Source organism: Taudactylus pleione, unplaced genomic scaffold (genome assembly GCF_031769625.1).
Source record: "Taudactylus pleione unplaced genomic scaffold, aTauple2 ptg000092l, whole genome shotgun sequence".
NCBI lineage: Eukaryota > Metazoa > Chordata > Amphibia > Anura > Myobatrachidae > Taudactylus > Taudactylus pleione.
The window spans coordinates 3,539,616-3,566,345 of record NW_028284494.1 but is presented as its reverse complement, the minus strand read 5'-3'; the positions used below and the strand labels follow the sequence as shown (position 1 = coordinate 3,566,345).

The window sequence follows — 26,730 nt, the reverse complement described above, 5'->3', positions numbered from 1 at the left end:
TTATGAAGATGTTATATTTAAAAAAACAGAGATATATATATTCAAATGGGATCATTAGTATAATTTCCCTGCATTGGTTATAAGGCACAATGGGGGTCATTCAGACCCGCTCGCGAGCGGCAGGACGCTCGCAAGCGGGTCGATGTTCCCCACTGCGCATGCGCACGACCCGGCGAGCGACGGGCTCACCATCGCTCCGGGTCTCGCACCAAAGGGGGCGTGATGTCGATGTTGATTGACAGCATGCCCACTTTGGTGGGCGTGCCAGGGGCGTGCCTGCCAGACGGAGGCGTTCCCATGGGAACTTCTACCGTCTCAAGCCGGCCCCACTGACATCACTAGTGATGTCAGTGGGAGTGATTTTGGCTCTGATAGAGCCAAAATCACTCCAGGGCTTGCAGCAGCGAGACCCTACCGCAGGATCTCTGTCGCAAGCCCGATGGTCGCGATGGTCAAGACCATCGTGACCATCATCATGGACGCTCGCTATAGCGGTGGGTGGTAACCCACAGCTATAGGAGGGCCCTGATTCAGAGTGAGCGCTCTGGTCAGAGCGTTCAGCTCTGGATCAGGCCCAATGATCCCTATGGCTACATGCATTTTCTGAAAAGTATCTGTGTTTTCGTCAACATGTAGATCATAGTAACAGCTTTTAGGCTTGTTTACATGTGGATGTAAGTCATGTCTATGACACGCCACTCAGATGTAGCAGGACATGTCCGCTTTACCGCCATGCTCATAGGTGCTGCTTTCACAATCTCCCTGAAATGCTTTTTCAAAAGTAGGCAAGTGCCTCAGAGACAGTTGCATGAAAGTCCCTGCTGATAAACAGTCATTCACAATATACAGACCATTCTGTTCCAATCTGAAGTCATATAATTGAATAGGAGTGTGAGCAATGGAACTTAATGAGCTGACAAGCTGGAGGTGCTGGCTTCCTGTGTGAGGGTGGACGAGCTTTTTCTGAACTTAAGAAAAGTAATTTTTACTGCCTGATAGATGTCAGTAAGCTGAGTTTTTAATGTCATGCTATGTGCTCCCTGGGCACAAATATTTACAGATGTGCCGAAAATAAAGTACATTTATGTGTTTATTTTGAGTTGCACATATTTTAATATTTGTGTAATCATGCGCAGGTAAGGGGGAGGGCAGACGAGGCATGTGCCCCGGGTGACGAAGGGAGGGGGTGCCAGCTGGTACCCGGAGAGTGTGATGATCAGGCAGATGGACATATTGTTATATTGCACAGCCCCTGCCCCCTCCTCACTAACAGCAGTAGCCTTGGCGGGACCGGCCTGACAGGCAGCTGCTGCATGATGGTGCTGCCTGCACACTGTGTGACTGCAACAGGTGGGCAATAGAAGAGATCTATAACAGGAAACTTAGGGTATAGGTGGGTGTGCAGTGTATAGATAGGGGTAGGTACTAGTAAGAATAAGGGGAAGGGGTTACTGCTTTCATTGGGTTAATTAAGATTATTATTGTCTTCATGAAAATCGGGGCTTCATTCTGAGGGATGTTGTCAACATGGATGCAGTTGAGTGAATGTTATTCTAATGTGCATGCGTTCGTCCAGATTTGTTATTGAGGCACGGTCTCAGAATTGGCTGAGACAAGTTCAGTTTAAAATTTAATCGCGACAACGCCATCTTGCGACTGGCCGCAAGACGCCATCTTGGAAATGAGATCGCAAGACGCCATTTTGCGAATGGCCGCCTATGCGCCATTTTAGATAAACTCACATTTTAGTACATGTGGCAATGATACTATTAGCACCATGCAATTGCATTTTTCACCTTTTCTCATACACACATTAATACGCACAATTGCGCTGTTAACTAGTCGCATATTAGCGAATGCATAGGGCTTTGTATGAAACCGCTGGTTTATTAGCTTTATGCGCACGCATCTGCCCCAAGTTAACTAGCGTCCTTATATCAAACCCTGAATACCCACACATTACATATTCACACATAAGGTTCAATAAGCTTTAAAGTGTATGATTTAAGTTGGTTCAGTTAGTTTAAATGCTGAGAAATAAAGGTATTTGATAACTAAGGTATTATACATGCTAAACAAGTCGTGTTTGGTTTTGTACTGATGCGTACTCTTTTTACAGTATTCCGGTGTTATCGGTGGGGAGGTCGCATCATGCAAACTCAAGTTATGGATCGCAGAGTCTACAAGCAACAAAATGTATATTTCATGAACAACTGTTAGAATGTTGCAGGGGGCGTGAAGAGGAAGATCCCCAGCTGTTAGAGGCAGGGAGAGTCTATTTGAACCAGCCTGTTAAATGTGCTGTAACAGATGCTTCTACCCTGGGAACCAATGACATCAGCAACAAACTTCCCTATTGTCCTGTTTATTCTGGGGGGGTATAAATATGTGTGCTCGAACGCTGGTTCTTAGTCTTCGTGCTGAATGCTGTATGACTAGGGATCTCTTGCTGATGCCTATCTCCGGGTCCGGAAGCGCTGCGTATGAATACTGTACTTGGGTCTGTATAATTTCCTTTTGTGCCTAAATTGTGTATGGATCAATTGCGTGTAACTGTCTGAACTTTTACCTGAATAACACTTGTGCTTTGGAACCACAGGTTCCATGTCTAAGTCTTTATTTAGAGGTTCTGATCCAGTATCGTTAGTTGGGGGCTCATAGTGAAGTCACTTACCTGCTCACACGGTACATACGTCTATCGATATTTCAGCAAAGGGTGGAGTGGCCACATGCAGGGTTTGCCTGCAACCGCTTTGTGCTGAAAGATCGCTATCCGTCTCCGTGTGAATCAAGGAAGCTGACTAGAATCCAGAATCTGTTGATAGAACCTTACGTTTAAAGGGGTGTCGCAGTACTGAGTACGCAGCTAAGTCGCAGGTTTGCGCATAGCAAAGACGCACTTTTGCGTACGCAGTTAAATAGCCATTATACGGTTGTGTGGTAGTCGCATTATTGTGTATGCGACTGGTCGCACAATAGCGTATACGTACTTCCGGTTGTGCTGCCACGTGTTTGAACAAAGCCATTGAGGTTTACATTTTTTTTCTATTACCAATATCTGGGTTAACGTGTACTTTTCTGCGCAGGAAAAAAGTGTGTAACAGTGAATATTTGTTGAGGAAAGTTAAGGGTATCGTATGATCCTTAAGGGCTAGGTGCAAGGGTTAGTCTAGCCGCTCGGTAAGCAGCTTTACCGTTCTATACACAGTAGCAGGTGTACATGTTGTCTTTGTTGTAGAGAGGTGCGTGAGAGTAGCCGACATATAAACTCTCATAGGTGTGGAAGTTGCTTTACTAAATCTTATCCGGGTGTGGAAGTTGCCTTTTTCAAATCTTATCCAGGTGTGGAAGTTGCCTTACTAAATCTTATCCAGGTGTGTGGGCGCCGCCGACTTAAATCGTCCACAGGTAAGTGAAAGTATCTTGATTGTCTTTCACCGGTTTAAATCTTTATTGAAAAGCGTAGGAGTTGTCTCAGAATGGGAGCCACGCAAACAGTAGAGATGTTAGGCAATGATGTGCTGCTAATGGAGGCGCCGATCGGATCGGCCCGTGGTATCATGCATACCAAGTACGGTACTTATGCAATAAGGTATTGTGATTTATGGTTTAATATGACGAGGAAGAGTGTTAGACCGTTTCCCAGAATTGGTAGTTTTGATAAAAATGTGTTAGACAATGTCTGGGATCACTTCAGTTTGATGCGCTCCCGATTGAAAAAGGTTAAATATTTAAAACTGTGGCAGCATGAAGGGTATGCGTGGCTTAAAAATGTGCAAACGACGCAAACTAGCGTCGTGAGCACATTGCCAGAAAATACATCCGCGACGCTGAATTGCAATACGGGCGAGCCGCGAAAAGGCGCGCACGTGCGGCAAGGTAGCGTCGTGGAGAGTATTGTCAGCAGTTCACGCTCACCTCCCCCACCTTATGTGGATGGAGGTGCAAATACAGTTACCAAAAATACCCATAAAAATGTAACAAGCAACTTGTACCCTCTCTTAAGCAACTATAAAGAAAATGTTCATGATACGGATGATGAGCGTATTGTAATGTCTGCCATTTCCCATGCTGTGCAGGTGATAGATGCTGCATCATCACAATCACGAGTGTTGCCTCCATCTCCATCGGTAACAGCAAGGGAAGTGTTAATGCCCTCTGCACCCATAGAGGAAGTTGTTCATACCATACGTAGCAGCAGCAGACTAAAACCCCAGCCAGGTAATCAGGTCAAAGGTAGCAGTGCTACCGGTCTGCATCCCATTCGGACAATAACTGTTCCAAATGGAAATGCAGACACAAACGGTATAGTGCCCACGAGGGAAGTAGTAATGCATTGTCCTTGGACAAGAGCAGAACTAAATTCCATCATAAATGATTTCCCCGATCCCAAAAAGGAATTAGCCAAATGTCAAAGATTTTTGAGAAATTTGGGTAGTTCACATGAACCCACTAATAAAGATTGGCGTGTGGTGTTAATGGCCTGTCTGCCAACGTGACAAAATTTTATCACGGATTGTGTATTGGATGGTGACGTTCCCTTAACAGACCAAGTAAACCAAGGTAACATTTCCCGCATTGTAACTCAATTGGGTATATATTTTCCAGTAGTTGTTAACTGGAACAAAATTTTCACCATCAAGCAGAGAGTGAGACTGCAGAAGATTATTGCGATCGGGCTCTGCAAGCTATCACCCAGTACACTGGGATAGAGGATATTAAAGATAGCACTCACCACCGGGGAATGATAGTTACAGTACTTGTGGACGGTCTGAGAGAGAGTTTAAAAACTCGGGTTCAGACCTCACAGCCTGGCTGGCGGGGACTCACAATAGATACCCTCATAGAAACCGCCATTGAACATGAAAAAAACATCTCCAAAAAGAGAGAAGCCCAGAGCAAAAAACTAATGGCTGTCAGTATACAAGCTCTGGAGGGAATGACGGTAACATCACAGCCAACAGACACACTTGCACTTGCACACACACTCACGTCTGAACAAGTATGTGCTCTCACTAACCCCACTCAACAACAAACACAACTCTATTCCACTAACCCGATGCAACCACAGGTCCCAGGCTATCCACCAACTTCTTATCCCCCACAATACCCTTACCCTCCTTATCTTTACCCATATCCACCACCTTTACCCTCTGCGCAAACCTCACAACACCACATATCTTCACCCGAAACACAAACATGTTTTAACTGTAAACAGACAGGACACTTAAGTAGAAACTCTACAGTAAAAGGAGTAGGGATCCCACATCAGAGAAGACCTAGATATCCCCATAAGGGATATGCACAGAGGCCAGCAAATGTTCAGCAGGCACCAGCTCCAATTGTAGCCGTAAATGCTTTATTGTAGAATGGTAGCCAATGCTAGGGGTCAGGTCATACCTGTAGTCTACAGATGGTCAGGTTAACGAGAAGTACTAGGGAAGAACCGGTCATGATGGTTGATGTAGCTGGTACTGAATATCCTTTTCTTGTAGACACAGGGGTGACCAGGTCGGTGATAAAATCTCCCGTTAATTTGCAGGTGACCAACGAGACAGTACCAACAATGGGTGTAACAGGTAAAGTGGAACATTATCCTTTAACAAAGTCCACAGAGGTTACTATTGGGCCGTTGCATACCAGGCATTCTTTTCTCCTGGCTGCTGCGGCTCCTACTAACCTACTGAGCAGAGACTTGTTATGTAAGATGGGATGTGTTATATATTGCACCCCTGATGGTGTATTTTTAGATATCCCAGAGAGAATGGTATACGAGGTGCGGGATATGTTAGACACTCCTCAAAGGATAATGTATCACACTACAGTTTTAAAAGAAACTCCATCACAGGTAGATGAAATGTTGTCCCTAATTCCAGATTCCCTTTGGACTAAAGATGGACAGGACACTGGATTAATGGCAATCGTAAGCCCAGTAATGGTAAATTTAAAAAACGGAAGGTAAGCTCCAAAAATTCCCCAGTAACCACTAAAACAGGAGGTAGAATTAGGGGTTTTTCCAATAATTGAGCGATTATTACAACAGGGAATTTTAGTCTGTACAGCTAGTATAGCCAACAGTCCCATCTTCCCGGTAAAGAAGAGTGGTGGGAGGGGTTATAGGCTGGTACAAGATCTTAGAGGTGTTAATAAGGTAGTAGAGAGCCAATTCCCTGTAGTGCCAAATCCAGCTGTCATTTTGATGCAGATCCCACCAAATGCAACCCATTTCACTGTCATTGACCTCTGTTCTGCTTTCTTCTCTGTGCTTCTCCATCCTGACTCTCAGTATCTATTCGCATTTACATACAGAGGTTTACAATACACATGGACACGATTACCCCAAGGTTTCATAGACAGCCCCAGTATCTTCTCCCAGGCATTGCACGACTGTTTACAATCTTTTCAACCTGCCAATAGATCTGTTCTAATTCAATATGTGGATGATTTATTGCTATGTTCTGACTCGTTTATGTCATGTTTGAATGATACTAAACTTTTGTTACTTCATCTCTCACAAACAGGACACAAGGTGGCTAAGGACAAACTACAGCCGTGCCAATCCAGAGTAAAATATTTGGGACACTGCCTAACCCAGGGGTTACGACACCTTACAACAGATAGAATCCAGGCCATACAAAATATGACACTGCCGCAGAATCAACAGCAAATTCGTACCTTCTTGGGAATGTGTGGATACTGTCGAATGTGGATACCAGGTTTTTCTATTTTGGCCTTACCTTTACAGGAATTAGTCTCTTCCTCAAAGCCCGATCGTGTCATACACACAGAGGAATCAGAACAGGCTTTCCTTAATCTTAAAGACAGTCTGACAAGAGCTCCTGCATTGGGAATACCTGATTATAAAAAATCTTTTGATTTGTATTGTACGGAAGCCGATGGTTGTACTGCAGGTGTCCTTACACAAAAACATGGTGATGCCAGTAGGCCCGTAGCATACTACAGTGCCCAATTGGGCACGGTAGCAAGATCACTCCCCACCTGTTTGAGAAGTGTAGCAGCTACCGCTCTATTGGTGAGTAAAAGTGAGGACGTAGTATTGGGCCATGATATGATTGTCTACACTCCCCATGCTGTATCTGCTCTGTTGAACTCAGCTCAAACCAGACACGTCTCCTCAGCTAGGTTCACCAAATGGGAACTAGCTCTAATCGCTCCTGCAAATATTACTGTCAAACGTTGCAGTACGCTGAATCCAGCAACATACCTACCATATGTACAACATGATGTACAAAGGGTGGAAGGAGAGGAGTTGCTGGCGGGAGGTGAGTTTGGTAGACATAATGATACGCACGTTGGTATGACATATCTGAATCAGACCTTTACTGCTAGACCTGACATACATGACACACCTTTAGAGAATGTGGATGTAACTTTTTATATGGATGGGAGTTGTCATAGACAAACAGACACAGGTGAATTATGTACAGGTTATGCTGTTGTAAATGACACAGACATCATAGAAGCTAAACCTCTCGGTCCTCCTCACTCAGCCCAGGTGGCAGAGTTAGTAGCACTAACTAGAGCGTGTGAACTGGCAGCAGGCATATCTGCTAACATTTACACTGACTCGAGGTATGCGTTCGGGGTGGTGCACGATTTTGGGGCTCTATGGCGTCTGAGAAATTTTATGAAAGCATCTTTTAGAAGCAATCCAACTGCCCAAAGCAGTGGCAGTAATTAAATGCAAAGTCCACACATGTGAGGATGACCCGGTGTCACTGGGCAACAACAGAGCTGATGAAGCTGCAAAATGGGCAGCAGGGTTAAAAATGTTTTCTCCAACTGAAACAATTATGTCATTACAAACTATTGATATGCTGAAATTAATTGAGATGCAGAATTTGTGTTCAATTCAGGAAAAATCCATTTGGAAGCCCAAGGGATGTGGGCAAGAGTCCTCTGGGCTCTGGAGGGACGGACATGGTAAGCCAGTAGCCCCCAAGGCATATTACCCCAGCCTGGCTGAGGCAGCACACGGTCTGACTCATCTGGGTAAACAGGGTATGTGCAAGTTGGTGAGGGCATACTGGTGCGCACCAGGTTTTTCTTCACAAGCAGAGAAGATAGCAATGTCCTGTCTGACCTGCTTGAGAAAGAACATAGGGAAAGCGATCCCTACCGAACCGTCCCACATTCCACCGACTGATGGACCTTTCCAGGTGATACAAATTGATTTCATCCAATTACCACCCTGCAGGAACCTTAAGTATGTATTAGTGTGCACAGACGTATTTTCTAGCTGGGTTGTGGCCTACCCAGCGGCCACTAATACTGCTGCGTTTACTGCCAAGAAAATAGTTCAGGAATTTGTATGCAGGTACGGTATCCCAAAAATCATCGAGAGTGATAGGGGTACCCATTTCACAGGTGATGTTTTTCAAAATATGTGTAAGCTGATGGGTATTAATAGCCGACTTCACACCCCCTACCGACCGCAAGCCAGTGCCAAGGTAGAGAGGATGAGCGGGACTATTAAAAATAAGCTAAGTAAAATCATGACAGAGACTGGACTAGGATGGCCAGAAGCGTTACCTTTGGTCCTACATAGCATAAGGACCACTCCTAGACCTCCTCTGAATCTGTCCCCATTTGAAATATTGTTCGGTAGACAACCTCATTTGATTATAAGTCCACAGGAAGATCTAAAGGGTAACAACGAGGTAACTGTGAAGTATCTTATATCAATGAGTAAGCAGTTAAAGCAACAGCAGCAGAAACTGAAATTGTTGTCTAATGCCATGCCTGGAACGAACTGTCATGATGTTGAACCAGGAGAATATGTAATGATCAGAAATTTCTTGCGTTCAGGTTGTTTGACTGATCGGTGGGAAGGTCCGTACCAGGTGCTGCTGACAAGTACTACATCTTTGAAGGTGGCCGAGAGAGATACCTGGGTCCATTCCACTCAGATACCTGAACTGAGAGAAATTTGCAGGTCTTGTTGTAACAATGGACGGGCCTGCTGTGTTCATTTTCATATTCTCTTTTAGAGTGTTCACCATCCTGGTCAGTCCGGGGATATCCAGTGTCTGTGATGGGGGACCGATTGAGGAAACGGGAGCTGATGGCAGTGCTGATGGAGTGGAATCAGGAGGAGTGCAATGCTAATCAGGGGAGTGTCTGACCAATCTTAGTACTGTTATTGTTAAGAGAGCTGTCATTCCAGATACTCGGGGAAGGTGTGGAGGTTTATCTTCTGAAGATTCCTGTATTTGTGAGCTTTGTGGGTCCCTAGTTGATGAGAACTGTATCCAACGGTGCCAACCTAAATATAATCTGTACTGGGGTGGGTATCGTCTAGAGGATTATCATAGCATGGTAGGCAAAGTGTTAAATCAAACTGATTGCTGGGTGTGTTCACATGTGCCACAGGGACAGCATAATGTAGGGTTGGTGCCATTTCCGCTGAATATCACTGAAATTTTAGAATTGCAAAAAGGGAAAACATTGGATGGAAAATTCCTCTCATCCACACCACCTCATTTCAAACTCCATCAATTCCAAGTAGATAGATCACTTTTGTGTCTAAACATAACCAACCCCAATAAACCCGGGAGTTGGGAAGTGACGGGGAATAATCAGACGATGACGTTCTCACAAAGAGCTGATAATGAGTCCATAAACCATGATCTGCTGCGCTCCATTAAGTCTGGTGGGAAACATTTTAGGTATCGATATACATTGAGTTCCACCAAAGAAATTATTGGTAAGGTGCCAAATGGTTATTGTGCTAAAATAATACAGCCAGAAACTTGCATGTACCAGATGGAGGAACCAGAAATAGGATTGTTTGCAAGAGAAATGTGCTTAATGATAATGATGCATACCATTCCTTATGTTCTCCCTGATAATGTATATTTCATCTGTGGAAGAAAAGCGTATAAATGGCTCTCCCCAAGTTCCGAAGGTTTGTGTTACCTGGGAAGAATAGTCCCAGAAGTTATGACCCTCACACATGTTGAAATGCTGGGTATACATAAAAACACACCGTCACCATATCTTCACACACAATATGAACACAGAGGCAAAAGAAATATGGTACCTGGTGATATACATAAAGCCACTCAGTTAATCAGTGAGACAACTGGCTTTCAAGTTCTGGTCGCTTTGGACCCCACCAGGATCGCTCGGGGTACATTAAATTTTAGATATATCCAGGAATTTACCAGATTGATAGATAATATCACTGAGATGTACGATGACACATTCAGGTATACAGGGAGAGAATTGCAAGCGTACAAGAAAGAACTGGTGCAACACAGGCTAGTGTTGAATTATTTAACTGCTGTTACTGGAGGGTATTGCGTAACATTGGCCACCCAATTTGGAGTAAAATGTTGCACCTATGTCACCAATGATACCAGCGACCCTAAGGAGGTGATAGGCCGGAAGATGGATGAATTTCTGCAGCTAAAATGGGAATTTCGTAAGAACCATAATGCTTCAGTGGCTGAAGTAGGGGAAAAGATAGAAGGATGGGTGTCATGGCTGAATCCAGTGAAATGGTTCTCAGGTCTAGGGGAATGGGTCCAGGAAGTGATCGCCAGCATAGGCAAATTCTTAATCCTTATGCTAATTGTCATCATAATAATTGGCATATGTTTCCGGTGTGTTCCTATTGTGTTGAAGTGTGGAAAATGTAAAAATAGAGTAAAACGAAAGAATGAAATCATGATGGTGGCCAGTATGAATACCGAGGTAAATACAGAACTGCATTACAACCCTGAACTAGGAAATACTATCGTTTGATGTATTATATTTAGATATGCATAGAATGTATTATTGAAATGTTATTTATAGAACACCACAGATAATGTAAAGTCTCAATTCCCCTTCAAGACTGCTTTTATAAGACTGGTGCATTCCCACACGTTTCACATGATCTTCCAAGATCCGCGGTGTGCGTACAATAGTAGTTTTATGTCCCCACCCAGAGACACATTATTGATGGATTAAGAACCACCTTGTGCCATCCCATAATAACACCAAATAATATGTAAATGTAAGCCTAAATTAAATTCTAATAGCAGATTGTGATAGCATGTTGTTTGCTATCAAAGGGTGGACTGTCGAAGCTGAATAAACTGAGACAAGTTCAGTTTAAAATTTAATCGCGCCGACGCCATCTTGCGACTGGCCGCAAGACGCCATCTTGGAAATGAGATCGCAAGATGCCATTTTGCGAATGGCCGCCTAAGCACCATTTTAGATAAACTCACATCTTAGTACATGTGGCGATGATACTATAAGCACCATGCGATTGCATTTTTTACCATTTCTCATACACACATTAATACGCACAATTGCACTGTTAACTAGTCGCATATTAGTGAATGCATAGGACTTTGTATGAAACTGCTTTATGCGCATGCATCTGCCCCAAGTTAACTAGCGTCCTTATATCAAACCCTGAATACCCACACATTACATATTCACACATAAGGTTCAATAAGCTTTAAAGTGTATGATTTAAGTTGGTTCAGTTAGTTTAAATGCTGAGAAATAAAGGTATTTGATAACTAAGGTATTATACATGCTAAACAAGTCGTGTTTGGTTTTGTACTGATGCGTACCCTTTTTACAGTATTCCGGTGTTATCGGTGGGGAGGTCGCATCATGCAAACTCAAGTTATGGATCGCAGAGCCTACAAGCAACAAAATGTATATTTCATGAACAACTGTTAGAATGTTGCAGGGGGCGTGAAGAGGAAGATCCCCAGCTGTTAGAGGCAGGGAGAGTCTATTTGAATCAACCTGTTAAATGTGCTGTAACAGATGCTTCTCCCATGGGAACCAATGACATCAGCAACAAACTTCCCTATTGTCCTGTTTATTCTGGGGGGGTATAAATATGTGTGCTCGAACGCTGGTTCTTAGTCTTCGTGCTGAATGCTGTATGACTAGGGGTCTCTTGCTGATGCCTATCTCCGGGTCCGGAAGCGCTGCGTATGTATACTGTACTTCGGTCTGTATAATTTCCTTTTGCGCCTAAATTGTGTATGGATCAATTGCGTGTAATTGTCTGAACTTTTACCTGAATAACACTTGTGCTTTGGAACCACAGATTCCACGCCTAAGTCTTTATTTACGGTATGACTGCGTAGGCAAATTAGCATCATCCTTAGAAGGTATAGGCAGGACATTAGAAGGTATAGGAAGGTGTATATAGAGGTTCTGATCCAGTATCGTTAGTGGCGTGTTATGGGAGTGTCATGGGTGTGTTATGGGAGTGTCATGGGCGTGTTATGGGAGTGTCATTGGTGTGTTATGGGAGTGTCATGGGCGTGTTATGGGAGTGTCATGGGTGTGTTATGGGAGTGTCATGGACGTGTTATGGGAGTGTCATGGGTGTCTTATGGACGTGTTATGGGAGTTTTGTGGGAGTGTCATGTGAGTGTTATGGGTGTCATGGGAGTGTCATGTGAGTGTTATGGGTGTCATGGGAGTGTTATGGGAGTGTCATGGGCAAGCCATGTGCGTGTTATGTGAGTTTTGTGGGCGTGAATGGGAGTGTCATGTGAGTGTTATGGGTGTCATGGGCGAGCCATCTGCGTGTTATGTGAGTTTTGTGGGCGTGAATGGGAGTGTCATGTGAGTGTTATGGGTGTCATGGGAGTGTCATGGGCGAGCCATGTGCGTGTTATGAGAGTTTTGTGGGAGTGTCATGGGAGTGTCATGGGCGTGTTATGGGAGTGTCATGTGAGTGTTATGGCTGTTATGGGCGAGCCATCTGCGTGTTATGAGAGTTTTGTGGGAGTGTTATGGGAGTGCCATGGGCGTGTTATGGGAGTTTTGTGGGCGTGTCATGTGAGTGTTATGGGTGTCATGGGCGTGTCATTGGAGTGTTATGGGCATGTCATGGGAGTGTTATGGGCATGTCATGGGAGTGTCATGTGAGTGTTATGGGAGTGTCATGGGATTGTTATGGGCGTGTTATGGGCATGTCATGGGAGTGTTATGGGCATGTCATAGGCGTGTCATGGGAGTGTTATGGGCATGTCATGGGAGTGTTATGGGAGTGTCATGGGCGTGTCTTGGGAGTGTTATGGGCGTGTCATGGGAGTGTCATGTGAGTATTATGGGCATGTCATGGGAGTGTCATGTGAGTGTTATGGGAGTGTCATGGGCGTGTTATGGGCATGTCATGTGCTTGTCATGGGAGTGTCATGTGAGTGTTATGGGAGTGTCATGGGCATGTCATGGGAGTGTCATGTGAGTGTTATGGTAGTGTTATGGGCATGTCATGGGAGTGTCATGTGAGTTATGGGCAGGTCATGGGCGTGTCATGGTCAGTGTTACGGGCATGTCATGTGAGTGTTATGGGAGTGTCATGGGCGTGTCATGTGAGTGTCATGGGAGTGTCATGTGAGTGTCATGGGCGTGCCACTGAAGTGGTCCAAACTCAGAGGTATAATCTCTCACATTGGAGGCCATACTCAGTCAGAGAGTCTGTACTTAGCATGGGGCTGGTGCAAGTTTAGACTCAAATTAGGCCCGGGGGGAGGTATTTATGGGGACAATATGTATAAAAGGAATTATTTGATGACGTTGGGGTTAATTAAAATGAGGATTATGTAGGTAATTTTGGTAAAGGGGTTAATTATATTAATTAAATTGAATGGGGTTGTTACTATGATGCTGAAGTAGTAGTTAATACTTTTTGAAGAAGGATTCATTATTGATGAGGGATTGATATTGGTAATATACAGTATGGAAAGTAAAAATACTTTCTGTAGTGTATGGCGGTCAGTGATGCTTTATATATTCCATTGATCCTGAAAATGACCCCACTGTTTGCTAAGATGCATGGATACAGTGTTATAACTACCTTGGGTGCAAGGGGTACGGCTGCTATGGTGCCTGAGCTGCTTCTGTGGCCCGCCGCTCCCCATGCACCCAGTCATGCACACATTCAAGGCTGCTGAGGGGGGCTGGGTGTCAGCGGTGTTGATTTGGCGCTGGCCCGCCAGCTGATTACAGCTGGCACACTGGCAGGCAGTCATGAAGAAATGGCGATGCCCCTAATCTTTATTTTTACTTTACATTAATCCCATATGGACCCGCCTCCTCTCTGGAACACTTAAGGGGGGGAAGCGCTGTAGCACGAACGTTCTTCGGAGATCCTGGCTACACGCTACTCCTCTGCCAGGGCCGTCTGCATGCATTTGCCCCCCAGGCTAAAAGTTGTCAGCACATCGGCTACCAAATTGAAGCTCCACACCACTGTTCAATAGATTTTGATAAAACAGCATTGATGTCAAATTGCGTCACCTCTGAATCAGGCCTATAGATGTATTGTGATTTCTCTCCTTCTGAATGACCAGATAGCACACACAGAATGCTGTAGCAGCAGGTTTGTAGCTTAGTAAATCTGGGAGCTTTATTTTTCTATTTGGAAAAACGTTGATGGTATGTCATAGTACTATTCTATTCTTCAGTGTGGATTATGTGCTGTTTTGCGGCGGGTTTGAGCTTAGTAAATCTGTGGGATGCAATCCCTCCCGTAAAACGCATCAAAATTTACAGGATTTCAAACCCCTTTGCTTAGTAAATTTCCCCTAAACCTCTTCCCTCGTTCTCTTTCCTCCCTATTATCAGACCACCTTCGTTCTACTGTCTCCCACCAGAGGCTCTGATGCTATCTGCCTGCCTACCTGTTGTGTACAAGTCATTGAGCCCTGATTAACTTACTGCTCACCACCAAATCCCCACCCCGTGAATCAGACAGTCTGTGAATCAGCAGCAGCTCAAAACCAGTGTTGACCCCTGTCCAGCCGAGACCTGTACATAAGTGTACCCCCATCTCCCCTACCCGTGCCCCCCTGAGGGCGGTGCTGGCAATCAATGTGGGGGGAATGAGCACTAAATGCAATATACAGTAGGCACCATCTGTTTCATAGTGAGCGGCTCTGCATTTATATATTCTATTACGCTATTTTCCAACTCCACATCAATTCCACAAACCCCTGCAGGAGCATCAACAAATCTGTACACTGCAGTACCTCTGTCACCAACTCTATTGCCAAAGCAGAAATTCAGTGCAAACATATAATTAAGCAATCTGAAATGATTCACTTAATGAGACCTCCCTGTTTTCTCTTAAGAATTGGCTTGAAGTTGACAAAACAAAAACAGTTCACTGCATCTAGTAATAATAAAGTTCTGAAGTCAGATTGAAAAGCAAGACATTAATGTTGGATAAAGTGCAGGAGTTATTTTATGCACACTGTGCAGGTCTTTTGGACATTAGTTTTATTTCCAGCTCACAGATCAGCGCTGCAAGTTGGTGCCAGTTGCAGGAGAACATGTTTTGCTTCTTATGAGGGGAGGATTGCTCTATAAACAAGGGAACCAGGTTATTCACGCAAAACAAGAGGTCGCTGAAGTAATGAACCTCCTTATGTACACGGGATGTAGTTGAATTACCGACGGCCGGAAAGCCGTCTGTCTAAATCCCGGTGTCAAAATCTCGACTCGGGACTAAACATAGGCATCGAAATCCCGACGCCGGAATCTCGACAGATGGCTTCCGCGAACGAAGACAAGCTGGCCCGTCTTAGCTCTTAACCGTGGGGGGGAGTTAGTTATAGGCACCCCCAGGGGGACTTAGCATTAGTCACCCCCAGGGGAGGGTTAGGATTAGGCTGCAGGGAGGGAGGGTTAAGGTTAGGCAACCCCCAGGGAGGGTAGGGTTAGGTACCACCAAGGGATGGTTAGGGTTGGGGGGGAGAAGATGAGGGTTAGAAGATCTTGAAGAGTCAGGCTTCTGGCGTCAGTATTGGCACCACCGGGGTTAGGGTTAGGCAATCCCCAGGGAGGTTAGGGTTAGGTACCACCAAGGGATGGTTAGGATTAGGGGGGGAGAGGATGAGGGTTAGGGGATCTTGAAGAGTCAGGCTTCTGGCGTCAGTATTTCACCCGGCTATTCAGCCGCCAGGATATCAACCCCAACCCATGCACACAAAGGCCAGATCCAGTGTGATATGAGAAGTGAGATTTCATTATAGAGGACAATATATTGTAATGAATGTAAAGAGGTGTTGACTGGATATATTCATAGCCATTAATGTGTTTATGGTAGTAAATGGCAATTATTTGGTTCCACAAAAACATCTAGCTTTTTACACCACTACTTTATATCAGTACTTTAAATGTGATACATGAGCTGCCTCATCTTACTGCGTTCCATAGTAGGAGGGCATCAATATATGCACAGAAACAAAAAATGAAAAAGACTACGGGGTAAATTTACTAAAGTGAGAGTTTTTAGAAGTGAGTTTTTAAAAAGTGGGAGGCACATATAGAAACCGTTGTAATTCCTACACCGTTCACCTGATTTGGATGTAATTACCCTCAAATTAAATCTGAAAGTCTGCAGTTAAAGCACATCTTGTTTGTTTCATTTTAAAGCCATTGTGGTGGTGAATAGAGGCCACAATATGAAAATTCTGTCAATGTCCCAATATTTATGCACCTGACTGTATACACTTATGTGCTGGTCTGCTTGGGCATTTATTGCATGAACAAGCCCTTACTGAACTATGCCTACGTGAGTATACCCTCTGCCTCCCTCTTCTCCAATGGAAAGGTTTGGTACACACGAAATGCATGCAGGTCTGCATAGCCGCATATACAGTGTGTTTTCTGAGCATGTGCGGCATGGCGGCGCCAATACACACAAGATTTGCTCTGTAAATGGGCCTATGTTCAACTCTGCATCAGTTCTAATATATCTATTTCAATTTCAACAAGGTCTAATGGGCAAGTTTTACATTATCAATCACTTCAATTAAACACCAAAAATAATCAAAATGGAATTTGTTATTTCAGGTCAACGCAAATCAAAACATACTCCTGGGACAATGCCCAAGTTATATTGGTCGGCAACAAATGTGACATGGAAGATGAGCGCGTGATCTCAGCCGAGAGAGGAAAACACCTAGCGGAGCAACTGGGTGAGTCCCAGAATACTTCACGACTGTTGCATATTAAGCATCTAATATGTGTATATATATATATATATATATATATATATATATATATGTAGAAAACAGAGAGAGGGCACTCAATGGGACTTATGCAGTAGATGTAAATAAATTAGGTCAAACCAGAAATGCTGTCAACGTTTCAGCAACTTAATGCTTTTATCAAGGCGTCATTTTCTACTTATTTAACCCATGGTTGACTGTGGCACCAGGGCTGTTGATATAAACTGTATTTTTCTATTTTGTCTAAACGGTGTGCTGGCTTATTGGTCTACCTTGTGCATAACGAGTTGTGGATGGAGGATATACAATTTATATATGGCCTGGCACCCACAATATTGTGCTTGAGTATTGTGTGCGATCCACTGGAATTTATATATATATATATATATATATATATACATATATTAATATATATATATATATATATAATGAATTAACTAAATAGCGACTAGGACTAGTTTGCTAAGTGGAGGTGTAATCTATTAACATTTACTACTAAATGTGTCAGGAGGTATATATAAACCATATGAGTAAAAAAGTGCACGTGCGATAAATAAATATATATAGTGAATTATATATAAATAATTCACTATTTATTCAGAAACAAAAAATAAAACAAGTATATAGGTAAGCATCTAAAACATGAACAGGTTTCCTTTAAAATATATTTTAAAAGATAATAAAGCATATAGCGAAAACCCAGAGGCAATCAACAGTACACTTAAAAAAAAAGAGATATATGTTACAAAAAATAGCAGCTTATCTGAATGTATGGAAAATAGTATTTCTCTGCAAAGTTCATGAGGTAATGGACGACCACTCCCAACACGTTTCGTCCTGGGACTTCAATCCCCTTGATGAAGTCCCAGGGCGAAACGCGTTGGGTGTGGATGTCAGGATGTGCGGCCCCCGCACCGCACATCCTGCACCCAAATTATTTAAAACTCACCTGTCCGTGGCCCCGCGTCGGGTGTCAGCACCGTAGAGAACACTGGGAAATGGCCGCCGCAGCCATTTTTCCGGCGTTCTGCGCATGTGCAGTAGACTCTGGGCACACTCTAGTGCCCAGAGTACACTGCTTCTGCATCGGCCGGCCAGCCACATCAGTCAGCTGCCGGACGCACAGGGAATGCACACGGGCCCCCTCCTTTCTTAAGACGCCCCTGGGCAACAGCATACACAAAGATTGATTGACCCATGGGGTAAATTTACTTAAGGTCGATTTTAATCGATTTCAAACAGATCAAAATCAATCAACATTGATGTTGTATTCATGAGGCTAAATTACACATTTAATAACACTTAAAATAAAAATCAATAAGTTTATAAATGTGTATTTTAGCCACAGAAACACAACATCGATGTGGATCGATTTAAAATTGATTTAAAATCGATTAAAATCGGCCTTTAGTAAATATACCCCCTAATCTTTTCTACCAGCACCCTGCAGTGGAAAACTGTACAGGTGTGGTTTATCTAATGTGGGTGTGATTATAGATAGCCAAATAAATATATGACAGTTGTTCATGTCAAGGAGTCCCAATGCAACACCTACAGATGTGTCCTCATACTGCACACGTGTATTCTATGCAGAGACTACTCTAATGACCTATACACAAAACTCATAGCATTCTAGTAACTGATTTACAATCTTCCAACATTCTAGTGACCTCTACACAGTACAGAAAACAAACTGGTGACCTCTGTGCAAAACAGAAAGCATTCTAAATGCCTCTACCAGTGGTTCTCAAACTGTGGGTTGTGATCACAAAGTGGGTTGCAAGCACTATGTGATTTTTTTTAACTCACTGCTATCCCTGTGCTTCCAGTGATTGGCCCAGGAGCTCATATAGTACAATGGGTTCTGATTCAGCAAGGATCGCAACTGCTACTACGCACGCAATCAGCCGATTGTTACGATCTGCGTATGCCTCCCAGTGTGTGTGCGCGAACTAGCCACTGCGATCGGGACTGCGATCGCAGTGACTACGCAGAGTGATTGACAAAGTGTCGTTTGTGGGTGGTGATGGGGAGGTGGTCGGAGAAATGCAGCCGTTCCAGGGCCTTCGAACGCCGTTGCATGGGCGTGCATAAATTATCCACTGCAATGCCATATGCAGCTTGTGTACTCACAATGTATGACGAGGTGAGCAATTCCTGAGTAAGGTCAGAGCTTGTGCAAGTGTGCGCGAGGCTATACTCGATGTTACTGATGATTTCGCAGTCTTGCTAAACATTACGGATGTGTGTAAGGTAAAGTGGGTGTTCCTGTGTAGTGCTGCGACGGCATAGCGATCGCAATGGATTAGCATATCATTGCAGTGAGACTGCGCGCGTAATCCTAGCCGCGATCGCAGTTGCGATCCGTAGCGGATCAGGTCCAATATCCTTTCCTCAGAATCCTAATGCTCTTTCACACAGGATAATGCCACAGATCCTTCTTCCCAGCAGTAGAGTCTGCAGCAATTTCTAATTAGGACTGAATGCATGACTTGTCATGTTTTCCGATGTGAGGGGAGACTTTGAGACATGAAAAGTCATAATAGTCATAAAATACACTGCAGCACTGCAGCTATCAATTTTAGACACACTTAGAATATTTCCATATATCTGCCTGTCTGGGACTCCTGTGCCAGGGTTTATAGTCTAATAAGAACCCATGCATGGCTCCTATCTTGAATAATCTGATTTTCCTCCCTGGTATGGACCCAGCCACCTTTGATTCCTGGACCCCATGAATAAAAATTCGAAACCTTTTATTATTCTCTGGTGGGTTTTATCTGTAAAGTCTCATTGTCTTCAACCTAAGAGTCCTTCTGCCTCCAGAGATCAAATCAAAGGGGCTGATTTGGTCCATATAGTTTATTACTTGCTCATGATCAGTCTTAGATAGAGCCACATGAGTTGCCATGGGAAGTGGACATGGGGGACACCTTTAACCCAGACATGTGGATAACTTTTCAGCCCTCTTATTCAAGTGCCCAGAATGTGCACCCAACATTTCATCCGATCCCCTCTTTCTGTTTTCCCCTTGGTCTTCTCCTTTACTAACATCTCCCTACCATGTGATCCATTTCTTCTCCTGTTCCTTTTCTTCTCCCTTTGGATATGATTAAGGGGTCTATGTACTAAACCTAGGAGAGAGATAATGTGGATGGAGATAAAGTACCAACCAATTAGCTCATGTAATTTTTACAAACACAGCCTGTAAAGTGACATTTAAGAGCTGATTGGTTGGTACTTTATCTCCATCCATTGTATCTCTCTCCACGGCTTAGTACATAGACCCCTCAGTGTTTGTTGTAAACCTAGTCTCCAGACATTGGCTTTGTTATGTGCCTGCTGTTTTCCTTTTTGCTATGATAACTGTTTATTGTTGTATGTTACCTAACTGTTATTCCTTCCCCTATTTCCACCTTTTTCTTTATGTACTTCCCTTGCTAATTGTTGAAAATCTCAATAAAATACACGGTCATGAAGACACACTGAACCCGTTTCCCTATAAAATACAGACATTAGGACACACAAACCGCTCCTCTCTCCTAAATCACAGACATTATGGACAATGATCTCCCCATTCCTCATAGTACACATACCGTATAACGTACACTGGGACTAGCCATCAGGCGTTGTGTAAGAATTAGTATTGTCAGTGGGAATCCCAGAGCAATATAGTTTGAGAATCTCTTATTTATACTGACAGGTTTTAGTAAACCATATACAATTCACAGAGCATTCTATGTATCTCTATACTGTATAACAGACATTATTCTTATGACCTACTTGTGATAGTTAAAACTTTCTTAAGACCTCTATACAGTACACACAGTGACCTGCATACCACACGCAGATCATTCTTGTGGGCTCTAGACAATACAGATAGCTTTTTAGTGATAAATATGCAATACAGAGAACATTCTAATAATGTATATATATTACAGAGAGAGTTCTAGTTCTAGTGACTGATCTGCAATGCTGACAGTGTTTTTATGATCAATATAGTTAGACTCCTAATAATCAATATATATAATCAATATATAATTCAGAAAATATTCTAATTTACAATATATCATAAGATGAGCTCCTTAATGACCCACATACCATACAGAGAGCATCTTAATAAACAATATCCATAATACATACTAACTATGCGACTGCACAAGTGCCTGGCTGTCGAGAAACAGGATGTGGATGCTCATTGGTCACTCAGATCGTGTCTATAATATAACAGAAGCGGTACAGCCACTGTGCAACCTCTGCTGCCTCTCGTCCACCAGGCATGGCCATACAGTGTCTGCAGACATCTCAGATCACAGTTTACCATCCTGTCCCATCCAAAACTCTTTTGGTCTCAGCTACAACCAGAAGCAGAGTTTTGAGTCAGCAAGTTTTCTACCTGCAGCCGTCTCAGTGTGTCGGATATATGGGAGTATTGCAGACGCCCCCCCGCCCTGCTCCGCGACACCGAGCTGAATACTTCTCTCTCTCCTTTCAGGTTTTGAGTTTTTCGAAACAAGTGCTAAAGATAACATCAATGTCAAGCAGACATTTGAGCGACTGGTGGATATCATCTGTGACAAAATGTCGGAGAACTTGGAAACGGATCCAGCCGTCACAGCTGCAAAGCAGAGCACAAGACTGACAGACAAGCCCCCACCCCAACAGCCCAACTGCGGCTGTTAATGTTCTCATTAAGGCATCTTCAATGTGTTCTGTTGCCAACAAGTATTTAAACAAACAAAAAAAAAAAAAACAGAAAATGGTCCATAGGCTTTTCATTTCTACTGTCTAAATATCTATTCGAAAAGAAAAGAAATAGCGCCTGTTTTGTAATGGTAAGCTGAGGAATGATGGCCTGGAGGCTGAGACCTTATAATAAATGTTCCCGCTCTTTGCAAGTTAAAAGGCTTTGTATGCTCTGATACTTTGTATGTTCCTGACTACCCCTGTTCTGTTTATACAATGTGGTATATGCGCTTTTCTAAGAATGTTCTACACAGAGTGACTTCTTTTCCTGATTGTCCTCTGGAGTCTTCTCCTTTTCCTCAAGAGTCAGTATGTCTTAGTACCTACGGGGCGCAGGTCTACCTGTCATGCAGTCAGGACGGCTATACTGTATCTTTAACTCCAAGCTTATTCACCATTCAGATTCTATTCCACGGGCTTTTATCCCACCCTGATTAGTGGTTCCAACTTAGGGGAAGGTCAAATAAAGTTGCCTAGTGTTCATCAGCTGACCCTACAAGACCCGCCATGCCCAAGACCCGACCTGGCAGATGAATTAGTTGAAGATAGGTGTCCCTCCAAAAATATGGGCGCCCTATCAGATTTGACATTGGCACAGACATAAACCACACCTCATACTAGTATCAATAATCAGTTGTGTAAAATGTATGGCACTCAGCCATTACCCCACTTTCACCTTGGCAAAATATAAAACTATTCCACTGTTAAATATACTTTTGTAGCAATATGAGACTAGAGACGTGCGCTGTTTTGGTTTTGGATCTGGATTTATCTTCGTGTTTTGGTTTTGCAAAACCACCCTGAAGCATTTTGGCTTTGGTTTTGGATCTGGATTTTAAAAATAAAAATGATAAAGTTTTTTAAAACAGCTAAAATCGTGTAACTTTTGCAATCCAAAACCCGAAATTCAGATTTAAAATCCAAACTCCAAACCGCTGAAAGATCAGAAGCGCGACTCGGATTTATCCGGATCTCCTCAGGAGATTAGAACCGCGATTCAGATCTAACCAGATTCATGAAATTCAGGTGGATTCGGATTTCTGGAGATTCAAAACCGCACCTCTCTATATGAAATTTATACAGGAACCGCCTTATTTTTAGCAGAGCACCCAAAATAAATGCCTTTTCTGCCTTGCCTTGCCTATCAGGTTTATGTAACACCGTGCTAAAGGACAAATCCACAAGATAAATGCTGTTTGTGACTTCATGCCCATGAGTTTGTGCTTCCTGATGGCTTTACACCTAGATTATCAGGAAAGTTTAAAAAAAATGAGATTTCATGTTGTGGGAAAAGATTATTTTAATGGTTATTTCGGATGGGCGCATAGGAGATTTTCACCACAAAAGGGACAGATTTTGCTGTGTGCTCTATTACCTACAAAAATATGGCTAGTGTGACCCCCCTGTCTAGCTGTACTACAGAAGCATTAAATCAATTTAGTCATTTCATTGCAGCTTGTGATTGGTCCTCCATCCCGTACCTCCCTGGTGATTGGCCCTCCATCCCGTACCTCCCTGGTGATTGTCCCTCCATCCCGTAACTCCCTGGTGATTGGTCCTCCATCCCGTACCTCCCTGGTTTCCATCCAGGGCTGTGAGAAAAAGAAGCCTCAGGACAAAAAAGCATCATGGAGCAGCTTCTGGGGCTCCCAACACAGAGAGGTGCACATTAGGAAATTGTATTTCTAGAGGCAGTGCTGCTTAATAGGACTACTATTACTACTACATACTAGCCAACTCTCCCTGATTGTCAGGGAGACTCCCTAAAATAGCAGCAATCTCCCTGTCTCCCTGAAGAGTCCTGCAATCTCCCTGATGGCACCTTACCCCCATTATGAAGCTGTTATATAAAAAAAGACAGAGACATATACATTCAAATGGGATCATTAGTATCATTTACCTGCATTGGTTATAGAGCACAATGATCCCTATCAGTGTGTTTTCATCAAGTAGATCTTACTAACTGCTTTGGGGCCTGTTTACATTTGGGTGTAAATCATAGATGCCGACATGCTGACTGCCCCTTCCGGGAGGGGGCAGCCAGATTGGCAAAATCGGGGGCACGGTCGGCGTTTGTGTGGCCCCACCCCCGTTACACAATGCCGATATTTCTGGTATTGTGCAGAAGGGGGCGGGGCTAAAATGATGCGATTCCCGTTGCAGGGGATTGTCATACAATCATGGGGGGGGGCAGGAGGGGTCGGCGGCTGCCGGGAGGCTTGCCTGCCTTTCCGGGAGGGTAGGCAAGTATGGTGTAAATGAATTTTATGGCACACCTCTCAGATGTAGCAGTACACGTCCACTTTACTGCAGCGCTCATAGGTGTTGCTTTCACAATCTCCCTGAAAAGCTTTTCCAAAAGTAGGCAAGTATGCTTTTGGTTTTCAAGTCCCAGTTGAAACCAGCTGTTGCTCAAACACAAAATATAAATATACATCATAATTATACAGGAAATGAACTGAAGGTAGTGGCATCATTTAAACAGGGTTTTCTATTTCATCTAATTACCAAGCTCTGCTTCGTGAGCTGGAGATTTATTTACAGTATATGTTTATGTATTATAGGACACTACAGGGACATGTGTTAACATTAAATGTGTATAACAAGTAATGGGCAGTATAAAAGACATCTATATGCATAATGGTTACGTAATAAAGGAGCAGAAAAACACTAACTCTACCTAATTTACATATAGCTGTAGAGCTATAGGTTTTCTTAGGCTGTATTAGATGCTGTCAGTTTCGTGCATTGTACTAGCGCGTGAATACACTCCATTCATTTGGGTGTAAGTGACCACATTGGGGGCTCCTGGCAACCTCCAATAACCCTTAAACACACATAAAATTGAATTTAACTATCACATGTTTGTGTTTGGCACACCATGGTCCATGTCACTTCACTTGGGTATCTCAATGCAAACAAACACCAGTGGGTATAAAGCCTTAGGCCGAATTGTCTCAGGTTATATATTTTGCTGCATGAGGACTTATTAACTATCGCAGCTCTTACTCCTTAGCTAAAATTGTAATTTATTGACAATGTTTTGCATCTGACTGGACAAGCCACTAGCAGTAATTTTGAACTGTGGATACATTAATGTATCTGGTAACTGTAACCATCTTTAAAGTCATGTCTTTTTTTTATTTAAATATATTTATGAGGAGTTAAACACAAATATATACATAGATTGCATGTGAACCTAAACTTATAGAGGCCCATATGTATTTCAGAGTACTTGTAGAAAATAGGCGATTTTTAGTGGACATGAGAGTTTAAACGGTAGCCCCCTGCAAGATACCAAAACCAGCTGCAAGAGAACCCAGAGCTACTGCTCTTAGTATGGGGAGCTGAGATGATAGCGGTAGAGTAATCATTCTCAATCTGTGGTCACCATTTACTTAACTAATTCCTTTACAAATTTTTGTGTTATTTTGTATCTGGTATCCTAACAGGTCTGACAGATGGGATGCGGTCAGAATGCCGACGCCGGAATCCCGGCACTAGTCAGAATACCGGTGCCGGCATCCCCACCGCCGGGATCCCTAAGGTAAGTACTGGGGTTAGGGGTAAGGTTAGGGGTTAGACACTAAGGGGAGGGTTAGGGTTAGGCACTAAGGAGGGAGGGTTAGCTTTATGGAGCGGGGAGGGGAAAGTTAGGTACAGGCACAGGGGAGGGTTAGTGTAGGGACGGGGAGGGTTAGGGTTAGGCACTAAGGAGGGAGGGTTAGCTTTAGGGAGCGGGGAGGGGAAAGTTAGGTACAGGCACAGGGGAGGGTTAGTGTAGGGACAGGGGGAGGGTTAGGGTTGGGCACTAATGGGGGTAGGTTAGCTTTAGGGTGCGGGGAGGGGGCGGTTAGGTTCAGGCACAGGGGGAGGGTTAGGATACCAACCAACAAAGTGTCGGTATTCTAACCCTATCGGGATGCCAGCATCGGGATCCCGAGTGCTGGCACACCATATGTATTCCCTGACAGATAACTAATACTATTTTACCAGAGTGAAATATTTTCCTCTCTTACATCTACTGACTCCAGTATGTGAAAACCACAGAGGTCTTAAACCACCAACGTCATCTCTACCTCAGCTGCTATATGTCTGCTCGAGAGGTCAATCACGCCACCATCCAGACCTTGCTCTTGGATGTAGCTTTCCTTAACAGTTATCCCCATGCACTTCCCCCTTGGAGGTACATTCTGCAGGCTACTGAACACCCTTACCAACAAAGGGGTTGTGTTTACCCCATAAGCCAAGATGCTCCATGACACCCATAAACCTTGCTGTGACATATAGCTGCATAAATCAAGCTAACTCTTAAGCTGGGTACACACTATGCAGTATATCATACAATATATTGTTCTGACTCTGATCCACACTATACGATCGTACACAATGATGGTCGTTCATCGCATCATCCCATCAGCTTTTCTGCACAGTACATGGGACGATGCAATGAATTATGTGGTGCTGTTATATGCAGCATGTAACAGCACCACAATGCGCTGTGGTACACTGCGTGCACTGTGTACGGCGCGGGCAATGTATCGTTACATCACATTGCACCGTGGTTAGGTAGACACATTGTATAGTGTGTACACAGCTTAGCAGGGGAGAGACAGGGAGATGGTGTCACTTACAAACTGTATGAGGTCATAGCTCCTCTGCCCTCTATAGACCCAGTAGGAACCTAAGTCCTCCCCTGAGTTACCATGACCAATCTCTACTCTTTACCCTGCTTTATATAAGGGACTGATTCGAAGATGTACAGTGTTACAAATGCACCTGCTAAATCGTAAGCTGCTAAGGTGCAATTGTTTGTAAAGTAGCCCCCTCCCCTAACAGTACTGAGACATACCCTCAATGGAGCCATTGCAAACAGCACCGCACCTGCGTACACATTCGCAGCCCATACAGAGGTTCTCCAATAATCACCCATGTGAGTAACCCTATGGTCAAACAGCATGGGCGCCTGGCCTGA

General features: G+C 43.7%; 1 protein-coding gene across 2 annotated transcripts in view; it reads left to right on the top strand.

Annotated features, from left to right (window-relative positions):
* The window catches only part of RAB3C (RAB3C, member RAS oncogene family), a 348,243-nt gene extending 326,351 nt beyond the window's left edge, over positions 1-21,892 (top strand). For both annotated transcript variants that reach the window (XM_088469460.1, XM_088469459.1), the window contains exons 4-5: positions 16,852-16,976; positions 21,505-21,892. In XM_088469460.1, coding sequence (XP_088325586.1) covers positions 16,852-16,976; positions 21,505-21,692 — 313 coding nt within the window. In that variant the 3' untranslated portion in view covers positions 21,693-21,892. The remainder of the gene's footprint in view (positions 1-16,851; positions 16,977-21,504) is intronic.
* The last annotated feature ends 4,838 nt before the right edge of the window (positions 21,893-26,730 follow it).